At 45.1% G+C, this 22,885-nt stretch overlaps 1 protein-coding gene across 5 annotated transcripts in view; it reads left to right on the top strand.

Annotated features, from left to right (window-relative positions):
- The window catches only part of SNX29 (sorting nexin 29), a 541,330-nt gene that overhangs the window by 9,921 nt on the left and 508,524 nt on the right, over positions 1-22,885 (top strand). For all 5 annotated transcript variants that reach the window (XR_003003188.1, XM_024744175.1, XM_024744176.1 and 2 more), the window contains exons 2-3: positions 8,631-8,695; positions 10,758-10,810. Coding sequence is in view for 4 of the 5 variants with exons in the window: in XM_024744175.1 (XP_024599943.1) it covers positions 8,631-8,695; positions 10,758-10,810 (118 nt within the window). In the remaining variant the exon portion in view is untranslated. The remainder of the gene's footprint in view (positions 1-8,630; positions 8,696-10,757; positions 10,811-22,885) is intronic.

The following is a 22,885-nucleotide window of genomic DNA, read 5'->3' as shown; positions in this document are numbered from 1 at the left end:
TTCTCTTCAAAGTATTTGCACACTGCAGTTTTTCTTTTTATTTTCTGCAGCAAGGATTGGCAAACTGGGCTGGCCACCTGTTTTGTAAATAAAGCTTTATTGGAACCCAGCCACACCCATTCTTGCTGTTGTCTCTGGCTGCTTTTGCACTCTGATTGAGTAGCTGTGACAGGGACCATCTGGCTTGAAAAGCCAAAAATATTTACCATTTTGCTCTTTACAGAAAATATTTGCTGACCTCTGCTCTAGAGGGAATTCTTTGCCCATTTATGAGTCCACCGTTGACCCAGTCTTTGTTTTTAGGCATCACAAGTCCACTTGGATGGTCCGAGCCCATCTGCCTCCAAGCAGAGTCTGCCTCTTTCCATTATGTGGTGAAGGAAAGTCTGTCCTTTTGTCCTCCTCCAGCTGTGCCACTTTACCCCACAATGCTGGGACCCAGTGCCCTGACTTTGGGGGTGAATGATTGTCCATTTTATCTGTTCATGTGCTAATGCAGACAAAACTAGTGCTTCACTCATGCAATATGCATTGCATGCACGAGGGCATTCTGGTCCTCTCCATTTGAAGCAGCCGCTTGAGGGACTACAGAACCGAACCCCAGAGTCTTGATCCAACAGTTGTTGAGTTCCTTCTGTGAGGAGGGGAACCAGAAACACAAATCATCTGAGACAATGCTCCACGTGCTTACAGGGCTCCATAAAAATGCCACGTTAATTGCAGTTTTGCAGGGTGCATTGAACAAATCATATAATATCATTGAATGTATCATGTGTTTGTTATATAATGTCAGTAAGTCATTTGTTGTGTTCCAGATGTTATGGCCCCTGTGTAGATAATTCGGTGCAGGAGGAGATGGGAACAAAAGGGCCTTTGGCCAGAGCTGGGAACAGCCATTGTGGAAGGGGTGGCCCTCACAGAGGGCCTGGCCGCTCTCGTGAAGGAAGAGCTGTGCTGGACAGGGCAGCAGAGAAATGAACTGGAGGCTGGAGCGGCACGTGGGAGCAAGGCATGGCTTTTATTAAACTGGGGGGAGGTATTACGACATCCCCGTATGCTGTAGGGATTGCATAGATGATAAGAAAGAATTGACGATGTGGGAAAAAGAGGGACCATTGCTGGAGTATGTCCTTGAGCAGGTGAGAGGAGATGGGGTTCAGAGCACAAGTAGAGGTTTAAGTTTTTTAACTTCTCGGAACCTCAGTTTCATCATCTGTGAAATGGGACAATCAAACTTAAGTTAGGGCAGAATTTCCCAATTGTGGCACTATTGACATTCGGGCTGGATGATTGTCATGGGGGGCTGTCCTGTACACTGTAGTAGATGCCGGGAACAGCCCCCTAGTTGTGCCAAAAATGTCTCTAGACATTGCCAAATGCCCTTTTTTTGCGGGGGGGGGCATGAAATCCTGGTTGAGAATAGCTTCTCGCCACCACTTCTCTGTAGGGCCCCTTTTAAGTAAACCTCCTTGAAGTCTCCTTATTTGAGAGTGCCTGCTGTTTCCTGTTAGGAGCCTGACTGATGCAGAAGTTAAGGACTTACTAGCCTCAAACAGACACTCCCCTCAGTGTAATCAGAAACATGAGAGAGAAGTGAGCTTGGCTTTTCTTCCCTGTGTTTCAGTGAGGATCTGGGCACTATCTGAAGTCTTGTCCCACCCCTAGGGGACTCTGCTGTGGTGGCTTCTTTGGCTTAGAATGTGCTCTAATCTACCTGTTGCAGTCCTTTCCATAAAGTATTTTCTTATGGAGGTGAATTTCAGATAATGTGAAACCATGTATGCTTTTAATACAATTAGAACAATTAACAACTGTTAAGTTAGAAATTTAACAGTTATAAAAACAATTAACCATTTAAAAGTGAACAGTTCAGTGGCAATTTAGTACATTTGTAATGTGCCACCACCATGTCTATCTGGTTACAAAGCACTCTCATCAGCCCCAGAGGACACCCTGTACCTATTAAGTAGTAGCGTTCTATCTTTATGGCTTTACCTGTTCTGTATTCTAGTTCTTCCTGTTTTTTTAAGCGCAGTTCAAGTTCCCGCTTTTTCAGTCAGGCTTCCCTGGCCCCCAGCAGGCCAGCAGTGTGCTGTGGAGGAGGTCAGGCAGATCAGGGTCTCAGCACTGCTTTGCTGCCTGACCTCGGGCAGAATTCCTGGCCTGCAGTGGGCACCCAAAGAACCGTACCATCTTTTTCTTTTCTCCATTATGCCAGCTGAGTGCACTGCAAGGATTGGCCTTCGAGCAGAGAAATGACTTTCCCTCTGCCACTGCATAGAGAGGCAGGGAAATACCGTTGTGTGTGTGTGTGCAGCCTTGCCCAAGTGACCTAACTCCCTCTGTGGATGGGCACCATGATTACCTTGACCTCCTGGGTTGTGACAGGGATTGGAGAAGGGAGTGCCTTGGGGGCATCTTGCTGGTTTTCCCCTCCCCACGTGGCAGAGAAGCTTTTTCACCTTTATACTCCCCCAGGGCAGTGAACACAGAGGCCAGGATTGGACTGCTTTGCCTGTGCTCTGGAGAGAAGGAAGCCTGATGAAAGGACTTGTTAGAGCCAGAGGTATAGGATTGCCCACAGCAACAGCAATAATAGTTAATATGTATAAAGTGTTTGGTGTATACCAGGCACTGTTCTAGGTGCATGGTATCCATTCACTCATTAATAGCTGTAGGAGGGGACTTCCCTGGTGGTGCAGTGGTTAAGAATCCATCTGCCAATGCAGGGGACATGGGTTTGAACCCACATTGTGTGCCACAACTACTGAGCCTGCACTCTAGGGCCCACGAGCCACAACTACTGAATCCTATGTGCCGGGAGCCCATGCTCCGCAACAAGAGAAGCTGCTGCAATGAGAAGCCTGCGCGCCGCAACTAGAGAAAGCCCACGCACAGCAACAAATACCCAATGCAGCAAAAAAAAAAAAAAAAAAAAAAAAAAAAAAAAAAAAAGCTGTAGGAGGTGCAGAGGGGTTAAGTAACTTGTCCTTGGTCACATAGCTGATGATGTAGGATTCAAACCTGCCCTGTCCTACTCTGAATCCCAGCTCTCTCTCCCCAGGAGGTCACTGAAGGCTGGAGATTTGTGGGAAGAAATAGTGTAGGATCTTAAGGATTCTAAACGTGAAAGACAACAGCGATGCACCTGAACCAGGTGACTGACTTTCAAACGCAGGTGATTTCTAAGTTAGAGCCTCAGGAGATCACTGCATTTCTCTGACAGGTTTGTGGACCCTGGGTGTATTCCCTGGGGTGCCTTTCTGTTTTCATTTTGATGGTGCTCTATTTTCATTTTGATGGAGCCTGTTCTGTGAATCACTTTGCTGTATACCTGAAACTAACACAATATTGTAAATCAACTATACTTCAATTAAAAAAAAAAAAAAGAAGCCTATTCTGGCTCATCTGGTTGATAGTGTTGACTCAGCGCTATCCTTACAGAAGGAAGGAAGCAGAAAGGCTGGGATTTCATAGAGAAATCATTCCTGAACTGGCAGTGGGGCTGTCACTGCAGGTTTGTTACACGGGTTGAGGGTGAGCAGGATTTCACAGATGGCCGAGCCAGTGGACTCGAAATTGAATCCTTCCTTAAGCACTTCCATGGGTGAAGGTCTTTTCCTCTCAGCCCCAGTGCTCTGTTGAGTGGAGCCACCTTTCCTTCTTTGTCAAGGATTAGATGCCAGTCAGTTAATGGCTTAGCCCACAGTTGAGGCTCAGTAGGTGGGCACTGGCTCCCTACTCCTCTTGAGTGGTTGCAGCCATTGAGGCTGGAAGATTCTTCTTGCCCTGGGAGGGGTCCTGTATTCTCCTCTTGGTCCCTGGGAGAAGGTAGGAAAGAGCCCGCTAGCATCGATTGCTCTGCCTGCCTGTCTCCACAGACACCCCACACTCGCAGACTGCAGAGCTAGGAGGGTGTGATCTCATGCAGAAACCAGTGCCCCGAGAAGGGAAGTGACTGTCCGTGTCACGTGTCCAGCAAGCAGCCCGGCCGGGATGAGAACTCCTGATGCCTTGTGACTTCCCACTGTTCCTCAGGGCCATGGGCCTCCTGGGCACCTCCTGCCGTCGGTGAATGCTCCCAAGGCCACCTGTACTCCCTCTGCCCTACAAGACCCCCTTCTCTTCATCCTCATTCAGGCCTGGGATGGCCACAGGTGCCTTTTCAGGGGTCAGGACTGTCTTTTTCAAGTGCACTTCTTTTTTTTTTTTTTAACAGTTTCCCCAAAGGAATGTGTCTTGCTTATTACTGACATTTTGTATGTTTCATTCATTGGAATATTTCTTTTTTTTTTTTAATTTTATTTATTTATTTTTGGCTGTGTTGGGTCTTCGTTGCTGCATGCGGACTTTCTCTAGTTGTGTCGACGGGCTTCTCATTGCGGTGGCTTCTCTTGTTGTGGAGCATGGGCTCTAGGCGTGCAGGCTTAAGTAGTTGTGGTGCATGGGCTCAGTAGCTGTGGCTTGCGGGCCCTAGAGAGCAGGCTCAGTAGTTGTAGCGCCCGGGCCTAGCTGCTCTGCAGCGTGTGGGATCTTCCCGGACCAGGGCTCGAACCCGTGTCCCCTGCATTGGCAGACGGATTCTTAACCGCTGCGCCACCAGGGAAGCCCCAAGTGCACTTCTTGTCTGGGGAGAGATCGCGTCAGCGAGGGTGGGTGTGTGGTGGGCTGAGACCTGCACAACCTCAGGCTGTTTCTCTCTAGAAAACAGGCTTTCTTCCCACGGTGGAGAGGCTTTGCAGGGTGAGGCAGAGGAGGCTGCTGACCTTTCTAGGAAAAGCAGTGGAACAATTCTATCACAGAGATCTGGGTTCATCATGCATATCACTAGGGGTAGATGCTGTATCCTTGCTCTTCACGGTGGGTCAGGCACCAGCAGCATCAGCATCATCTGGGACCTTGTGAGAGATACAGAATCCCAGGCCCCACCCAGCCCTTCTGAATTAGAACCTGCTTGGAGATTCGTGTGCATGTGAAAGCTTGAGAATCACTGCGCCAACAATTATCAGTAGTGAGATGATGGAGATTTTTTTTTTTTTTTTTCCAGCCCCGCCCGCCCCGATGATGGAGATTTTTTTTAATTTTCTTTATTTCCCCCTGACTTGATATTATTGTATTTTTTCACATGAATTACTCTTTTTTTTTAAATTGTGGTAAAATACACATAGCACAAAGTTTGCCATCTTAACCATTTTTAAGTGTACAGTTTGGTGGTATTAAATACCTTCACACTGCTGTGCGGCATCCCCACCATCCATCCCCATGACTCTTTTCATCTTGTTAAACTGCTAACCCCCATTCTCTCCCCTCCCCTCCCCCTGACAGCCACCATTACACTTTCTTTCTCTATGATTTTGATTGCTCTTAGTACCTCATATAAGTGGAATCATGTGGTATGTATCTCTTTGTGTCTGGTGTGTTTCACTTAGCATAAGGTCCTTAAGGCTCATCTGTGTTGTAGCATATTGCAGAGTTTCCTTCCTTCTTAAGGCTGAATCATATCTATTGTATGTATATGCATACATATTTTGCTTATCCATTCATCTGTCGGTGTACACTTGGGTTGCTTCCACATTTTAGCTACTGAGAATAATGCTGCTGTGAACATAAGCATACAAATATCTCTTCAAGACCCTGTTTTCAATTCTTCTGTGTATATACCCAGAAATGCTGGGTTATATGATAGTTCTATCACATGAATTACTTTTATGATCAGAAAGAATAGCAAAAGCACTTCAGGGGGGAAAACCTTTTCGAGTTTCCAGCTGGCGTTGCCCAAGGGCAAGTAGAGTTGTTGGGTGCAGTACTTGGAAAAAGGAAGAAAGCAAGCCTGACTTCCCAATTCCGGTGTTAGAGAAGAGCTGAAACTAGACCTTCTGCTAAACGAAGAGCAGGGTGTTTTGATAGACACAGGTGTCAAGAGCAATGTTTGAGGGCCTAGGGTCGGTGGGGTCTCTAGCCATCCTGAATGACGCTTCAAGATGGCCTCTGGTCTGGTGGGAAGGATGCGTGAGCTATCCTTTCTCAAGACCTCTTCCAGAAAAAATAGCAGTGGCAGAGTTTGGGAAGTCAGCTGTATTACTGTGTGTCCTTGGAGAGTCTACTGCCTGGTTTGATCTCCAGGCCTGGGGTGAGGCAGGAGCCCGTGTGGTAGTCCTAACAACCCTTGAGGGGCACGACCTCCAGTCGGGGTCACCATTCCACCTATTTTTTTTTTATGTGTTTTTAAAAAAAATTAATTAATTAACTAATTAATTTTTGGCTGCATTGGGTCTTCATTGCTGTGCTCAGGCTTTCTCTAGTTGCGGTGAGCGGGGGCTACTCTTCATTGTGGTGCATTGGCTTCTCATTGCGGTGGCTTCTCTTGTTGCAGAGCATGGGCTCTAGGCTCACAGGCTTCAGTAGTTGCAGCACGCGGGCTCAATAGTTGTGGCTTGCAGATCTAGAGCGCAGGCTCAGTAGTTGTGACACACGGGCTTAGTTGCTCCGCAGTGTGGGATCTTCCCGGACCAGGGCTTGAACCCGTGTCCCCTGCATGGGCAGGTGGATTCTTAACCACTGTACCACCAGGGATGTCCAACGGTTCCAACTATTAGTATTCAAATACAGAACAAAACCTAAACCCATTATCATGGTCCACAAGACCTTTGTTACTGGCCCCTGCCTGTCTGTCTTTGCTTCCCCTTTTCTTTTCTTTTTCCCCTTTTCTGCTTTTTACTCAAGTCATAAGAGGCTTCCTTTGGGTCCTGGAAGACCAGAAGCCAAGCTGTTCTTTCCTCTCTTCCCTGGCCGTTTGCTCTGCCTGGAATGCTGGTCTTCCATATCTTTCCATGGCTGCTCCTTCTTGTTATAAAGGGCTCAGCTCAGATACTATGTGTGCAGAGAGGCCTTCCCTGACTGCCCTGGCTGACGTGGCCCTCTTGCTTCCTCCCTCTCTCATCACCCCATTTTGTTTTTCTTTCTTTCTAACATCATCTTTATTAGTTTACTTAGGAGCTATTTGTTTCTTCCTAAGAGAATTTTCGCTCCATGAGAAGATCGTTCTTTTATACCATTTAACTCTTGTGTCCCCAGCACATAGAACATTGCCTGGCACACAGTAGAAGTTAAATAATTACCGAGTGGGTCAATGCATGTAATTGCTTGTCTTCTCTGAGCTTCAGTTTCCCCATCTGCGACTCAGGGATCCTACTACCTGGCTGGTAGGGTGGTCGTGAACATTACAGGGCACAATGCATTCAGAGGACTCAGTTTTGTGCGTGGCATGCAGGAAGTGCTCACCACACGGTTACAGTTGTTAGCAACCGGGTGGCCCTGGCATGACTTACATGAGTCACTGACCATCTCTAAGGTGATGCCCTGCTGGTACTCCCTGGTGAAGCCCAGGCTGAGTTGCCCAAGAGAGAAGCAGCTCAGTGGCAATTCAAGGCCTGCAGTGTGGAGCATCTGCCCTTGTACAAACTCTAAATTTGGGTCTCCCTTGAAACAGTTGTGTCCTGTGTCTGCTGCATCACAATATGTAGCTGTGTCTGTTGATGGGAGTCACTGGGTCTCTTGTGGAGCATCATATGTGGTTCTGACAGTGGTCTGCCTGGGGCTTTGAAGTGTCCTTGCCCCACACCCTCTTAAATGGGAGTTTGGTGTATGCCATGTGTATCAGTTGAGAATGCTTTTGGCTGTAAGTAACAGCCCGATCAATGTACAATGCTTGAACAAATGGAACTGTTTGTTGTGTGAGAGGTATGAGATTTCTAGTACTGGTTCAGCAGCAGAATGACATCGGGGCTGGTGTCTCTGTGATTCTCTTGGCCTTTGCTGCGGGCTTGTTGCCTCAGGGTAGCAAGATGCTGCCCTGGCTGCACCCGCTGTGTTTATGATTAAGGCATGAAGGATGGAAGAAGGGATGAAGCCCTTACCCTCTGTTCTTTTATAAGGATGGCATAATTTCCCCAGATCCCTCCCAGTGCTCTCTGCTTACGTGTCATTAGCTAGAACTTCTTACGGGCAGCCTTACAAGAGAGGCTGAGAACAGGAGTAATTAGGTTTTTCATGGAAAAATAATGTTGGAGATGATGGTGAGGTCAGCCAACAAGCAGTGCCTGCAGTACTAGGAAACTTACATTTTAAGTTAGACTATTGGTTCTCAACTGGGGGCAATTGTGTTCCCCAGAGGACATTTGGCAGTATCTGGAGACATTTTTGTTGCCACAGCTAGGGGGTGTGTGTGTGTCTGTGTCTGTGTCTGTGTCTGTGTCTGTGTCTGTGTGTGCACACGCTAATGGTGTCTAGTGGGTAGAGGCCAGGGATGCTGACAGACATCTTAACAATTCACAGGGTGGCCACAGAGAATTATCTGGTCCAAATGTCAGTGACACCAAGGTCGAGAAACCCTGAGTTAGACAATTCCAGTAACATCATCCAAATTTGGGGAACACAGTTTAGCTGCTTTCCTGGGTTGCAGTAACAGGAAAGTGGTCCAACTTCATTGTAATGATTGATACCTGGTCTTGTTATTGATTTTACTAAAGAGAAGGCTGATGCTACTTGGGCACAGCCATATACTACGTGTCAGAGAGTCTTAACAGAAAGCGAATGTCAAACAAAACTAATTAAGCCTCATTGCATTTTAGGATCACAGAACAATGACATGAAAAGACAATTTCTGCTGGAGCGACTGCTGGATGCAGTGAAACAGGTAAGAAGAAAGCTCATGTTTGACTTTGTGGTCAGGTCATAGTGTCAGATGATCAATGAGGAAGTCATTTCTGCCCTTCTATCTACACAGACTTCCTCCGGCTTTGTATCTGGGAACGGTGAGGCTAATCATTTTCCCCAGCAAATGATAGTGATCAGTGGTAGGGACAAAGGAGCTCCTGTGTCCTGACTTCCTGGAGACCCCTGGAGCACCCGGCCGCATCCTTCACATCCTCCTTGAGAAGGGCATTGAGTGGGTTTCAAAGCCTCATTTCCAAGCAGTTGTGTTTTAGGGCAACTCCTAAGGGTGCTGCAGCCGTGGTTGGAGTTAGGACCCCGTGAGCACAGGAACAGAAGTGAGGCCGTGCTCAGGACTGTGTGGATCCCGCGGGTGGGCTCTGCTTGGATCGGCTGACGCTGTTTTCGATGCCTGGCTCTTGGCTGGGCGTGGAAGCGAGCTTTGACATGAGGCTGGCGTCACTTTGCTTGCTTGCAGCTACCAGACAGGCATCATTTCTTGCACATTCATCGCATGCGTGATTCTCTGCTAAGTGCTTTACATCTAATCCTTCCAGCCACCCCGTGAGATAGTTCTTGCAAATATTGCCATTTTACAGATGAAGAAACTGAAAAACTGAAGCTCAGGTCTGATAACGTGCTGCTGACGTCATAGTTAATAAGCAGCAGAGCTAGGATCTAGCCCTAGGAATTCACATTTTGGAAGGGGCGACTGGCGATTATCTGTGTGTAATCACGATATAGGGAGATAAATATGTACTTTAATGGAAGTGTCTGTTAAGTGTCGATGTGAGTCCAGAGAATTTAGCATCTACCCAAGCCTCGAGGCATCCAGGTATGGTGGGAAGGACACAGATTCAGGTGTAGCTGAGGTTGAAGGCCAGCTTAATCTCTTCACAGCTGTGTGTGCTGGGGCAACTCATCCAGCCTCTCTGAGCATCCTTCTCTTTAACTGGGTTACCGATCTCTATAGGGCTGTTGATGGAATTGCATTTGTTAAAGTGGGTAAAGGGCCATGGCCAGCGCCTGTTCCACAATAAATGCACAACCCACATTATTAGTTTCTTCTTTCTTTGCTCCAGAAATGGAAAGTAAAATAAGAAGATGAAGAGTTAAGTCAAGCCACGTCAAATGTAGCAGTTAAACAGAAATAACTTGGATCTTCTGCCTAGAGCTGCTATTATTATTTTGGGGGTGAAAGTGTTGTATATATGCCTTTTAAAAATCAACTTTATTGTGGTGTAATTTGCATACAATAAAAGATACCAATTTTAAGTGTGCAGTTCCATGAGTTTTGACAAAAGTATCATTTAAATGTCTATACACACACACACACACACACACACACACTATAATAAGGAATCTTGCAAACGTGCTACCCACAGTGGAGATTCTACACTTTTGAAAGGGTAGTGGAGAGGGGTGATGCTTGCACAATATTGAGAAGTGAATTGAATTGCATAACTAAAAATGGTTAAAACGGTAAATTTTATGTTGTCTATATTTCAGCACAGTTAAAAAAAGAAAAAAGAACAGTTTGCTTTTGTTTCCACCCTCCCTGGGTGAATTGTGGTTCAGCACAACCAGACGACTTGTTTGAAGCTTGAGTTATGCCGTCATAACTTTATAGCCAGCCATGACAACTTTGGGCCCTGTCAGAAGGGACCCATCATCACAGATTTGTGGAAGTTTTGATTACTGCCTGTTAAGGGCTCTGTGTTATTGACAGTCAGCTGCTGACAGATAGAAGAAGCTTCCTAGATAAGCTGCAGGAAGCCGTGTGCTTCTGTTTTCCTCTCAGCGTTGTCTTTGCACAAGGCTCACTTCTCTACAAGTTGGAGATAAGGGCTTCCTTCAAGTGGTGGCTGGAAGGCTGGGGTGCCCGCTGTCTTAGGTCTTGGGCTGACACCCAGGGTGTGGGGACACCCTGACTTGGCACCCAGAGTTCCTGACCTTGTGTCCCGCCGTGACCCTGAAGGCCTGTGGGGGAGGTTTTGTGTGTCCCATCCCAACAGCTGATCTCAGCAGCTTCTTTTTCCGTGCAGTGCCAGATCCGCTTTGGAGGGAGAAAGGAGATCGCCTCAGATTCCGACAGCAGGTAAATATGTAGCTTCTGAAACCCTTTACCATCAAAGACCAAAAAGGTGGCCAGAGATTGACCAGCTTCTATATTCTGCCGCTGCAGCCAGGTGGGGCAGTGATTGCATTTGGGGGATCTGTAGATCATCTCTGCAGTGACTACTTGTCTAAAGTATTTCCAGCTTCCTGTCATCCTCCTTCTAGGAACCTACTCTGAGTGAATTCCTTGAAATGACTTTCCACATGAAGTTATTTTCACGGTAATTTAATGATGAAAACTCAGAAATCTGAATGCTCAACAATTGGGAAATGGTGAATAAACTACAGTGCATCGGTAGAATGGAGTGTTATATAGCCATTACGTTGATGTCCATACAGAATTTGTTTTAAGCAGAAAAATGCAAATGTAGTGATTTAAAAATAATGTATTTAGTAAAAATAAAAAGAGCAGGATACAGAGTTAATATGGATTCAGAGTGATCCTTGCTATGTTAAACAACAACTCTGGCAAAAAACGTACCAAAATGTGAGTAGAGGTCATGTTGAGGTTAAGACTTGGGAATCTTTATACTTTCTGATATTTTTTTCATATTTTATACCGTGATCGTGTGTCCCTTCTATAATTAAAAAAAAAAAAGTCCTAAAAATGGCCACTGACCTTCATGACCTGACATGACTGCATAAGCTTATAACACCGCCTAGGAGGAGAAGCAAATGTTTTGGCAAAGGTAAGAGACACAGGCATTTGCTGGAAATGCCCAGTGAAGTCCTTCAGGGCTAATTCATGCTCTGCAGCCTTGGAGGGGCAGGAGGAACATTCCCGCAAAGGAAGGGGAGGGAAGGGAACTCACTTGCTCAGCATTCATCTCATCCTGGAGACTGCAGGTGTTCCCCACTCTGTGACCCTGACCCACCCAGCCCAGCCAGTTCCCTTCTCTGTCCTTCCAGAACCTTTCTCTTTGTGACACTTTACCAGCCACGAGCAGTGTGTGTAGTGCTACATTTTAATCGAGCTATGGGGACTATTTGAAACTGGTGCAGATTTACAGTTCTACTCCCCACCCTTACACTCTCTGCTTGTTCTTTCTCAGTTTTTCTCCATAACACCAACTAACAACTGTCCATTATGCTTTTTAATTTTGTTTCTTTTTGTCGCCCATACCATAACAGCGGGATGTTTGGCTGTCTTGTTCGCGGGTGTATCCCCAGTGCCTAGAAGCATCTAGAAGGTGCTCAGGGAGATTCGTTGTCTGGTTGAGTGTGTGCGTGGCTTTGTACCACACATGGTCAAGTGTTTTTTAATTTTTAAATATTTATTTATTTGGCTGCCTCGGGTCTTAGTTGCAGCATGTGGGATCTTCGTTGCGGCATGTGGGATCTTCGTTGCAGTATGTGGGAGCTTTCATTGTGGTGCGTGAGCTCTTTGTTGTGGTGTGTGGGCTCCAGGGTGCATGGGTTCAGTAGTTGTGGCACACAGGCTACCTAGTTGTGGCGCACAGGCTCTAGGGTGCGCGGGCTCAGTAATTGCAGCACGTGGGCTTAGTTGCCCCGTGGCATGTGGGATCTTATTTACCCGACCAGGGATTGAACCTGAGTCCCCTGCATTGGAAGGCAGATTCTTAACCACTGCACCACCAGGGAAGCCCCGTGGCATGTAGGATCTTATTTCCCCGACCAGGGATCGAACCTGAGTCCCCTGCATTGGAAGGCAGATTCTTAACCACTGCACCACCAGGGAAGCCCCATGGCATGTAGGATCTTATTTCCCCGACCAGGGATCGAACCCGAGTCCCCTGCATTGGAAGGCAGATTCGTAACTACTGCACCACCAGGGAAGTCCCTGGTCAAGTGTTTAAAGAGGTTGTGAGCTTGGAAGGCAGAGGGTCAGCTTCTCTATTTTTTTCTTTCTCAGTGTTTTGCACAGACATTCTGTGCCCATCACACATTAGGTTCTCTGTATGTTTGTGGCATTAGATCATTAAACTGAATTTTTGCTTCAGTTCTTCCTGAGAGCCTACTATGGGGCCTGGCCTCCGTCAGCACAGGGGTTCTCATTTTGGAACCCAAGGTCCACCTGCATGAGAATGAGAGGCTTATTAATTAATCATGCAATTCTGTAGCTCATCCTAGATCTCCTGAACCAGGAGGTGTGTATGTGCGAGTGTGTGCATGCATGTGTGTGCGTATGGGTGTGTGCGTGTGTGGGTGTATGTAGTCAGGAGTTCTTTATCGCTTTTCTTCATAATTATTCTTTTCATTTCCTGAGAGAGAGAACCCATTTCTGAATGTTAGGTTAACATGTTGTTATATAATAGAGCTTACTATTACAACTTTTATTATGTAAACTGTTGTGTTTTATAGTAGAATTAACAAAGTTAATTCCTTCCATGGTAACTGGTTTCCGGCTAAAAGGAATATCCTGCTTAATAATGATAATGATAGTTACTGTCTCTTACTGTTCCAGCTGCCCTTTGTTCGTGTCGACTCTTAGTCTCAGTGCAGCCTCAGGAGAAGCAGCGGTGTAATTCTTTAAAGATAAGAAAACAGAGGCTCAGAGAGGGCAAGTCAGACAGCCTAGGTGAGTCATCTCGGGAATGTTAGAGTTGGAGGTTGGACCCTAGTTTCTTGGGCTCCAAAGTCTATTCTTCCAATGTTATATCACCTTTAGCGATTATATCGGTTTTGAAGCTGGGTTTCAAATTTTTTTTTGTTTTCTCCCGCCTAGAGGGTTCCTTCTCAATATCAGAGTCTTGGTCTCATCTTGCAACGTGTTTGGCTAAAGGCGGCACCACCTTCACATAGGAAAGGCCACATCATCCTTATTCTGTGAGAAAGTTTAACCTCAAGAGGGAAAGTCACTGAATATTTTAAAACAACTGTTGTGAAGTCTGAAAAGAAAGATAAGTCACCTCTCTCCTCACCCCTGACAAACGGCCTGGCACCAGAATGGATCTCAAATCCATTCGCTTCTCTCCAGCTCTCCAGCCATTGCCCTGTCCCAGTCACCACATGGCTCACAGGACAGTTGCCGTAGACCCACCACCGTCTTCCTTCTTGTCCTGCCTCCTGTGCATTGAGAGGGTTCCGCAGAACGCAGATACCCACCTGTCACTCCCCCATGGTAAACCTTCCACTGGCTTCTCTTTGCTTTGGGAAAAAGACCCACATCCTTAGCAGCCTGGAGGGCCCCATACCTCTCCCCTGGCGCTTTGCTCCTGCCACCCTGCCCTGGCCTTTCTGTTTTTTTTGGTTTTTGTTCTTAAAGCCTTTCAGTAATTTTTCAGGGAAACCTTCCAGACCCCTGATACGAATCCTCCATATTCCTCTCCAGCCCTGGCCATCTGGACCTGTTTTCCTTGCTCTGTACCACGGACTGGCAAACTCTTTCTGTTAAGGCCTGGATTTGGCCTCAGGCTGTATTTTGCTGACCCCTGCTCTGTACTGTTAGATTCTATAAACCTCTGTTTCTCATTACTACACGTCTGTGTGATGAATCAACTGGATGACCAGCTGGAGAGAAGCCTGTTTTGCTCACACTACGTCCACAGCGCCTGACACATAGTAAGTGCTTAGTAAGTACTTATTGGATTACTCATTTGTTTAACAGTTAGTCACTGAACGCCTACTTGGTGTCACAGACACTGGGGCTTTCCAAATATTTCAGACAGATATCTACCCCTCAGGTGGCTTCATGTCCACCTGGGAAGATAGTCCAGTGAGGCAGTGATCACAGCATGCGATGCCGAGGGCCATATCCAGGGGGCTGTCAGATGCCCTGGGCAGGCTGGTGTGAAGATTCATGGGCTCTCAAGGCCTGAATCTGGCGCTTCCCCTTTCCAGCTGCATCACTAACTTTTCTAAGCCCAAGAATTAGGTCTACTGTGATACTGTGACTTATAATAAGAAATACACATGATTGTTCTTTGCTCCATTCCTGGTACGGACCTCCTAAAACCCCTGGAATTTCCGAAGTGGTATCACCTTTCTGGTGATAGCCAGAAAGGTGTCTTTTGTTATGTTAATGTAGTGATTTCTGGAAATCACCCGAAGTTGGAGGCTGGTTGCCAGGAGAACCAACCACGTGATTAGAGGGTTGGAACTTTCAGTCCCATCTCACCACCACTAGGGAGGGGAGAGGGGCTGGAGATGGAGTTCAGTTGCTGATGGTCAATGATTTAATCAAGCCTATATAATGAAGCCTCCATAAAAACCCAGGAGGATGGGGTTCAGAGAGCATCTGGGTTGGTGAATACTTGGAAGTGGGAGGAGAGTGGTGTGCTGGGAGAGGGCCTGGAAGCTCTGTGCTCTTTTCCCATACCTTTCTTCCATCTGGCTGCTCCTGAGTTATATCCTTTTTCTTTCTTTTTTTTTTTTAACATCTTTATTGCAGTATAATTCCTTTACAATGGTGTGTTAGTTTCTGCTTTATAACAAAGTGAATCAGCTATATATATACATATCCCATATCTCCTCCCTCTTGCGTCTCCGTCCCACCCTCCCTATCCCACAACTCTAGGTGATCACAAAGAACGGAGCTGATCTCCCTGTGCTATGCAGCTGCTTCCCACTAGGTATTTGTTTTACATTTGGTAGTGTATATAATGGACTCCCAACCACTGTGCCACCAGGGAAGCCCTGTTGAAGATTTTTGCATCTATGTTCATCAGTGATATTGGCCTGTAGTTTTCTTTCTTTGTGATATCCTTGTGTGGTTTTGGTATCAGGGTGATGGTGGCCTCATAGAATGAGTTTGGGAGTGTTCTTCCCTCTGCTGTATTTGAGAAGGATAGATGTTAGCTCTTCTCTAAATGTTTGATAGAATTCGCTGGTGAAGCCATCTGGTCCCGGGCTTTTGTTTGTTGGAAGATTTTTAATCACAGTCTCAATTTCAGTGCTTGTGATGGGTCTGTTTATATTTTCTATTTCTTCCTGGTTTGGTCTCGGAAGGTTGTGCTTTTCTAAGAATTTGTCCATTTCTTCCAGGTTGTCCATTTTATTGGCATAGAGTGGCCTGTAGTAATTTCTCATGATCCTTTGTATTTCTGCAGTATCAGTTGTTACTTCTCCTTTTTCATTTCTAATCTGGATGCCATTTTAAATTTACCATCTTAGGAAAAGTTCTAGGCAGGACTGTGAGGGGTTGGCTTCTGGTTGCAGCTGGTGAGTCTAGCTGGTTGGATGAGTATCAGTAGGAGCCTTGGAAAGGACGGTGCGCAGGTGTATCTGCCAGGGCTCTTTGGTAAGAGGCCACAGAAACTTACTCCAGTTGAGGATATTGTGAGCTCATGGAATTGATGACAGGTTGGGTTTGGAAACAGGAAGGAGTCAAAGCAGCTTTGGAAGTCTCCTAACCTGGAAGCAGGGTCCACTAAATGGTCTCCTAGCAGGAATGGTCCAGTTAAGGCCCTGTTGCAGGAGTGGACACCAGCTGTTTTCTGACTCGCTCTAATTCTGCCCAAGGTTGGCATTCCAGGGAGGAGGCACCTGAGTGACCAGTCTCAGGCCTCCTGGCCACCAGCAGAAGGATTGGCTGATGGAGCTTCCTGGGACCCTGTTGACTTACATAGTGCGAAGTTGTCTACTTGGGTTCATCATCATCCCCCCAAGACAGTATCCAGTAAGGAAGAAATAACCCTCCAAAATGAAATCTGGGTGCTGTTATGAAGGTGGAGTGAATATAGGGTGGCAAAATGCACAGCAGTTGTCCCTGTCACTGCCATATTATAATCTTTCCCATGACAGTTCTGTGTGGTTTGAAAATACCTTTAGGCAGTGGAATGGGGCTGGAGCACAGACTGCATATTTTCCCAACTTGGTCCTCCCTCTCTACCACATCCCTTCTTGTTTTCCCAGCACAGAGTTTCCCCAAATGAGAGATTTGTGTCATTGCAGGCACTTAACATTATTTTAAGTGTTAAATATCACAGCATTGCATTCCTTTCAATTGCCCAGTGGCTCAGTTATTCTCCTTTCAGTTCCTTTTAAATTGCAGTGATAGTGGGGGAAAGACTTGCTTTGGTATTAATATTAAGCTGAATTAAATTAAATTGCCAATATTTGATCATTTTTTGACATACCAGAATAGTAGTATCATACAGTTGAAAACAGTATCTCAAACACCCCCTGCCTCTCTGTAAACAGAGCTTACAGGTTTCAAGCACAGTCCTCCCCTGACAGCAGCAGAGACAGGATTTTATACTTTATTTGGATGGTATTTACTTTTAGGGCTACTCTGTTGAGGGCCCACAATGTTGGCTTTACATTTGCAACTGCGATAGAGTTTTTCCTTTTAAAACAGGTTTATACAAGTCGAAAAAGTGAGTCGGACTCAAGACAAGTAAATAATAGAAATATCCTCACGAGTGACAAAAGTGGCCGAGGTGTCTGTGGACAGCAGACGCTGAGCAAAGAAAAAGCGGGCTGGACCACAGCTGTTGGGTATGGGGGCCTACGTGGTATACAGTATTATTCTGTGAATACCCCAAATGTGAGTATGCTCGTGTGTGAGCATGCCTGCCCGAGTGTGTGAGTGCTTGCGTGCCTGAGAGATTTGTTTGGTCTTGCGAGATTACCTGGCAAGATGCAACAGTCCCCACGTGAAGTATAAAACAACATTGAACAACAACAACAAAAAAAAACAAAAAAACAACATTGACGGGAAGGGAAGTGACAGACAGCACTTGTTTTTTCCCATCAGATTTTGTCCTCAGAAACTGGCGGAAGTGGTGGCAGTCATAATGCACGGGCTCCTTGTCCCATTCTTTTGGCCTTGTTCTCCTGCTTTGTTTTCCCCTAAGGACGACCCGTTCTTGTGCTTCGTTAAATTATTCCTCGTTCTATCAGTCAGACTGGCCTGTGGGGAGGCTGTCGTGTATCTTTTGAATAGTTTGCCTTCTAGAAAGAATGGCCAAAGAGCTCAGCCGGCACTGGAAGTTACCTCTAGATATGCTGGTGCTCCACGGATGCTGCTTCTTCCCATGTGGAATTACAGAACATGCTGAGTTTTCCCATTGAATTAGAAAGAGCAACCCAAACTGTGGGGCAGCAGAGTGAGCGTGGGATTTGGAGCTCAGAGTTTGAATCCTGGTGTTGCCAGTTCTCGGTCGTGTTGGACTGCGGGCAAGTTTCTGACTTGCTTGTGCCTCAGTGTCCTTGTATGTAAATGGGGAGAGTGGTGATAATATTCACTTCATAGAGTTGTGAGTTCATGTGCAGCCCTTAGAACAGTGCCTGGCAGCTAGTAAGTTTCTAGAAATTGTTAGCTGTTGTTACTGCCATTATAATTTTGTGTGAAGTGTCTTGACACTCTGCCATTATGGGTGGCAGTGAGTTGGCTTTGGGTATTTGCCTCATTTAGAAATTGTAAATTTTTGTTACTCGTTCAGGTGACTATGTCAGAAGACATCAGAGAGGAGAATTTCTTCTCCTTCCGAAACATGCCAGGGAAGAGAGCTTTGTTTTGGTGATTTTTCTTTACCTGTTAAGGAATTCAAAACAGTTTTGAACTTTTTAGGAAGCTAAACAACAAACAGCTGCTCTTTGCTGTTCCCTAATGTTGTTTCTTAGCACAGTTGAAGACTGTCCTGTGTATTCCTCTGGATGCTTATGAAACTGAATGGCTTTTTCAGACACTCCTTTTCCTCTTTTAAATGTCTCTGGATTTCATCATGTGATTTTTTAATCTTCAGTTTGTCACAGGTTTCTCACCAGCCTCTTAGTGGTTTGAGCTGTTGACTGGATGTTCTAATTCTTCTCATCCTGGCAAAAAACCCTGGGGTTCATTAATTGGATTTCTTATCTCCCCAGCCCTGTGCACTTGATTTCCACTTTGAGGCTCTGTGGTAGATAATTCCACATTGCATATTCTTTCATTTTACTTTATTGATCAAATGAATTGATTTCTTTTTGAAAAAGATAATTTCTAGCAAATGGGGAGCCCTAGGGCATTTAGCAAATCTGAGCACATTTCCATGTGAATTTTAATATTTATATTGTTTATATTGATAGCTGCCAAGAGCCGTGCTTGGCCCGTAGGAAATCATATGTAAGCACGGTCATCATCAGCATCACCCCTATCCTGGTGTGGAGAGAGGCCTTGAGCATGAAGTATGAGCTTTGGAGTCAGGCGTACTTATCTTCATGCCCACTCGGTCCACAAATCACCAGTTACCAGCTGTGTAATTTAGGACTTGCTCAGCTTCTCTAGGCCTCTCTTGCACGATCTGTAAAATTAGATGATGATCGTGGTACCCACTTCCTAGGGTTGAAGTGAGGATTAGATGTAATATTATTTGCTTGATACACCCAATGAGAACTTAGTAAGCGCAATACATTTTCTTCCTATGACTAGACATACCAGTGTTTTGGCTAATTTGGAAACTAAAGGCTGGAATGATTGCTCATTAATTCCTTCATTTAGCAGATACTTGTTTATAGGTCACTGGGTTGGCACTGGGGCTGCAAACTGGATGAGATGATTGCTGTTCTCAAGGAACTCAGAATTGAGCCTGGGCAATGGACATGTGAATTGCAGACAGTCATGGTGGCCTGTGGTAATAATTACATAGTATAGACGTGAGAGGCGAGTACAGGGTCTTTAGTGGTCAAATGGGCAGGATGGGACTTCCAGGCAGCAGGAGTAGCAAATGTGAAGATGCAGGGATGTGTGAGAAAGTAGTGGAATCATGGATGATGTGTTGTATGTGTTGGGAGATGGGCTGGAAGGTCAGTAGATTCTTGGCTTGCTGTCATGGGGAAGTGTTTGAACTTTATCCACTAGGGTATTATTTCTTAAACTATGGCTATTTGTATACTCTTTTCACAATTTTTGCCATTTCCATATACCATCTGAGCCAGAGATTGGCTTGAGGTGGAATTCAAGGCCTTGTCTACTCTGGTCTTGTCATAAGCCGTCAGTGAAATCAAAGATTGATGGCTACTTCTATTTTTTTCTTTTTTTTTGGTACACGGGCCTCTCGCTGTTGTGGCCTCTCCTGTTGCGGAGCACAGGCTCCGGACGCGCAGGCTCAGCGGCCGTGGCTCACGGGCCCAGCCGCTCCGTGGCATGTGGGATCTTCCCAGACTGGGGCACGAACTCGTGTCCCCTGCATCGGCAGGCGGACTCTCAACCACTGCGCCACCAGGGAGGCCCTCTATTTTTTTCTTGACATAGTAAAATGATTAACCTAAAAATGTGCATTTATGGTCCCCCTAAAATTATGTCATGTACCATATACCCATAGTAGACTGTGGTAAGAAAGATAATGACGTTGTCAGATTTGCATTTCAGGAGGGTAGCTGCTGATCAGCATGCCAGGGGGATGGGCAGGTGAGATGGGACCTGGGGTTGGAGCCAGAGGCCGTGACTCTGTGCAGTAGGCAAGGAAGCTGAGTGGAGGTGGTGGTATTGGGAGAAGGGGTGGAAGGCTTAGGACTGAGGCTTGGTAAGATTGCCTGACATGGGGGATGAGACATAAATGCTCTGGCTCTAAGAGATGACCAGAAATCAGAACAAATGTATATTGTTTTAAATTTTGTTTGTTTTATTTATTTTTATATTTTTGGCTCTAGTAACAGGCTGTAAATTTTATTATGAGTGGCCTTTGCTTTTTCAAAGGTACATCTGTGCTTCAGAGTTGCCTGCATCTTATTTGTTTTTGTTTTTGTTTTTTTTAACTGGAGTGTGGATGATTTACAATGTTGTGTTAGTTTTTGCTGTGCAGCAAAGTGAATCAGTTACGCATATGGATACATCCACTGTTTTTTAGATTCTTTTCCCATATACGTCATTACAGAGTATTGAATAGAGTTCCCTATGCTATACAGTAGGTCCTTATTAGTTATCTGTTTTATATATGGTAGTGTGTATGTCAATCCCAATCTCCCAATTTATCCCTCCCCACCACCCGTAACCATACGTTTGTTTTCTACATCTGTGACTCTATTGTTTGTTTAAAGGAAGCTTTTGGTGTGGAGTTTTCTTTCTCCTGGGCTATGGACTCTGACCAAACTTGAAGATCCCTTGGCCACTGACTTTGGTTTTTTTTTTTTTTTTTTTTCACCACACTGCACAGCATGCGGGATCTTAGTTCCCCAACCAGGGATCGAACCTGTGCCCCTGCAGTGGAAGCGCAGAGTCTTAACCACTGGACCACCTTGGCCACTGACTTGATACACATTAACCGTTTCCTCACCGCTTCTGCATTGAGGGGCTCTTACTTTTCTCCATCTCTTTTTCCCTTTTGATTTACCAGCTTCTTCAGCTGATTCCTTCTCAGCTGCCATCTCCTGTTCCTGACTTTGAAGCTCCTCATCTGCCAAAAGAATCCCAAGCGGTGTTTGTGTCTAGACCAGAGCTGGAGGGTCTGTCCACCCCAGAGAAGACAGTTACTGTGTTTATATTAGTAACTTTAAAAAATGGTCAGAAATGATGATTTAACCCGTTTAAAAGTTGGTTATTTTTCTAATTTCTGGTTCCTCTGGTAGAACATTCATTTGACTTCATTTTACATGCCTGCCTGCCATCCTCAGGCCTTCACACGAACAGTATCTTTTAATCAATTTTTATTGGAGTATAGTTGCTTTACACACACTGATAGTATCTTGAAAACTACTGCCTTGTGAGTTTTCACTGTTACCAAGCTTGCATTTTTTCTGGTTCTTTGTCAACTGTTTTTTCCCCCTCTTTTTTCTCTACCATATCCTCTTCTCCCTCCCTCTGGGTAACTTATGTTAATGATCAAGAATCGTTTGTTCTGTGTATTTCTCCACATTCATTTAATCTTTTACAATTAAAATACACGTGTATACACACACACGCAGGTTTTATTGCCATTGTCTTACAAAAATTGAATTATATATAATGTTCTGCATCTGTATTTTCTCTCTTGGCACTACCCTAACAAAACCTTTCCAAGCTAGAGTTCTAAAAATTCTTTTTAAAAGCCTGCATTATATTGCATGATGCAGATATACCAATAATTGCCTATGAAGTAATACTGACTTTGTTTCCAATTTTTACTACTATGGACAGTGAAACAACAGACATCCTTGAGCATGTTTTCTTATGTACTAAGGATTTTGTTTGGCAGAGATTTCCGGGTTGGGTTGTTGGGCCAAAGAGAATGTGTTTATTTTTAATAGTTGTGGTCAGGTATCTTTCTAAAAATTTCTACTGGCAGTGCATGAAACTACCCTTTTCTTCCTTCCTAATAATAGTTTTGAGTGTTGTTTTGAAGTTTTGTCAGTCTGATGGTTGAAAAGTGGTGGCTCACTGTCATTTTAATTTGCATGTTGATTGCTAGTGAATTTCAGTTGTTTTTTTTCCTAATATTTGTGAGCTATTTGGCTTTGCTCTCTTGTGCAAAGCTGCTTCATATTGTTTGTCCAATTTCTTTTTGGATTATTTGTCCCCTTGTCAATTTGTGAGAGCTCTTTGTATATTATAGTAATTAATTAACCTTTCATCTGTTCTCTGCGTTGCAAATATTTTTTTTCAAATCTGTCCATTATCTTTGTAGGCACAGGTAATAGTATCTATTGCAATATTACATTTAAAAAGTTTTACATGGTTAAATGTCTTTTTACTGATTCCATATACCAACCTACCAGTTTCTGTGTTTTCAGTGTTTTAAGATCTTCCTCAATGTTAGAGTATGCATGTGGTCTTTTACATTTACTTACAAGATTTTTAATATGTACAGTTAAGCCTTTGATCCATCTGGAATTTATCTTTGTAGGGTTTCTGAGATAAAACTAAAACCAATTTTGGTTTCTTCTAGGTGGATGCCACCTTTCCCAGAGATCTTTTTGGCTCATTATCTCTGGGCTGCAATTTACTTTCGTTCCATTTACTTAGCACAGAGAGAGGGTGCTCTAGGCCAAAGCACGGAGGACTGATTGAGAGCCCTGCGCTGATCTGATGCACTGGTCCCAGCACCCCTGGCACAGCAAGGAGCGGGAGAGAGCCTTGTACTCTGGTGCCGTCACACTGAGGAGGAGGAGCCCAGCCTTAACCCCAGCCCTCATTATCCTTGCTTTAGATGAGTTTGCCTGAATTTTCAAGGATGCTTAAGTCTACCCACCTGATGGTAGA

This window comes from Neophocaena asiaeorientalis, unplaced genomic scaffold (genome assembly GCF_003031525.2).
Source record: "Neophocaena asiaeorientalis asiaeorientalis breed wild unplaced genomic scaffold, Neophocaena_asiaeorientalis_V1.1 scaffold91, whole genome shotgun sequence".
NCBI lineage: Eukaryota > Metazoa > Chordata > Mammalia > Artiodactyla > Phocoenidae > Neophocaena > Neophocaena asiaeorientalis.
This window is presented reverse-complemented; position numbering and strand designations above follow the sequence as displayed.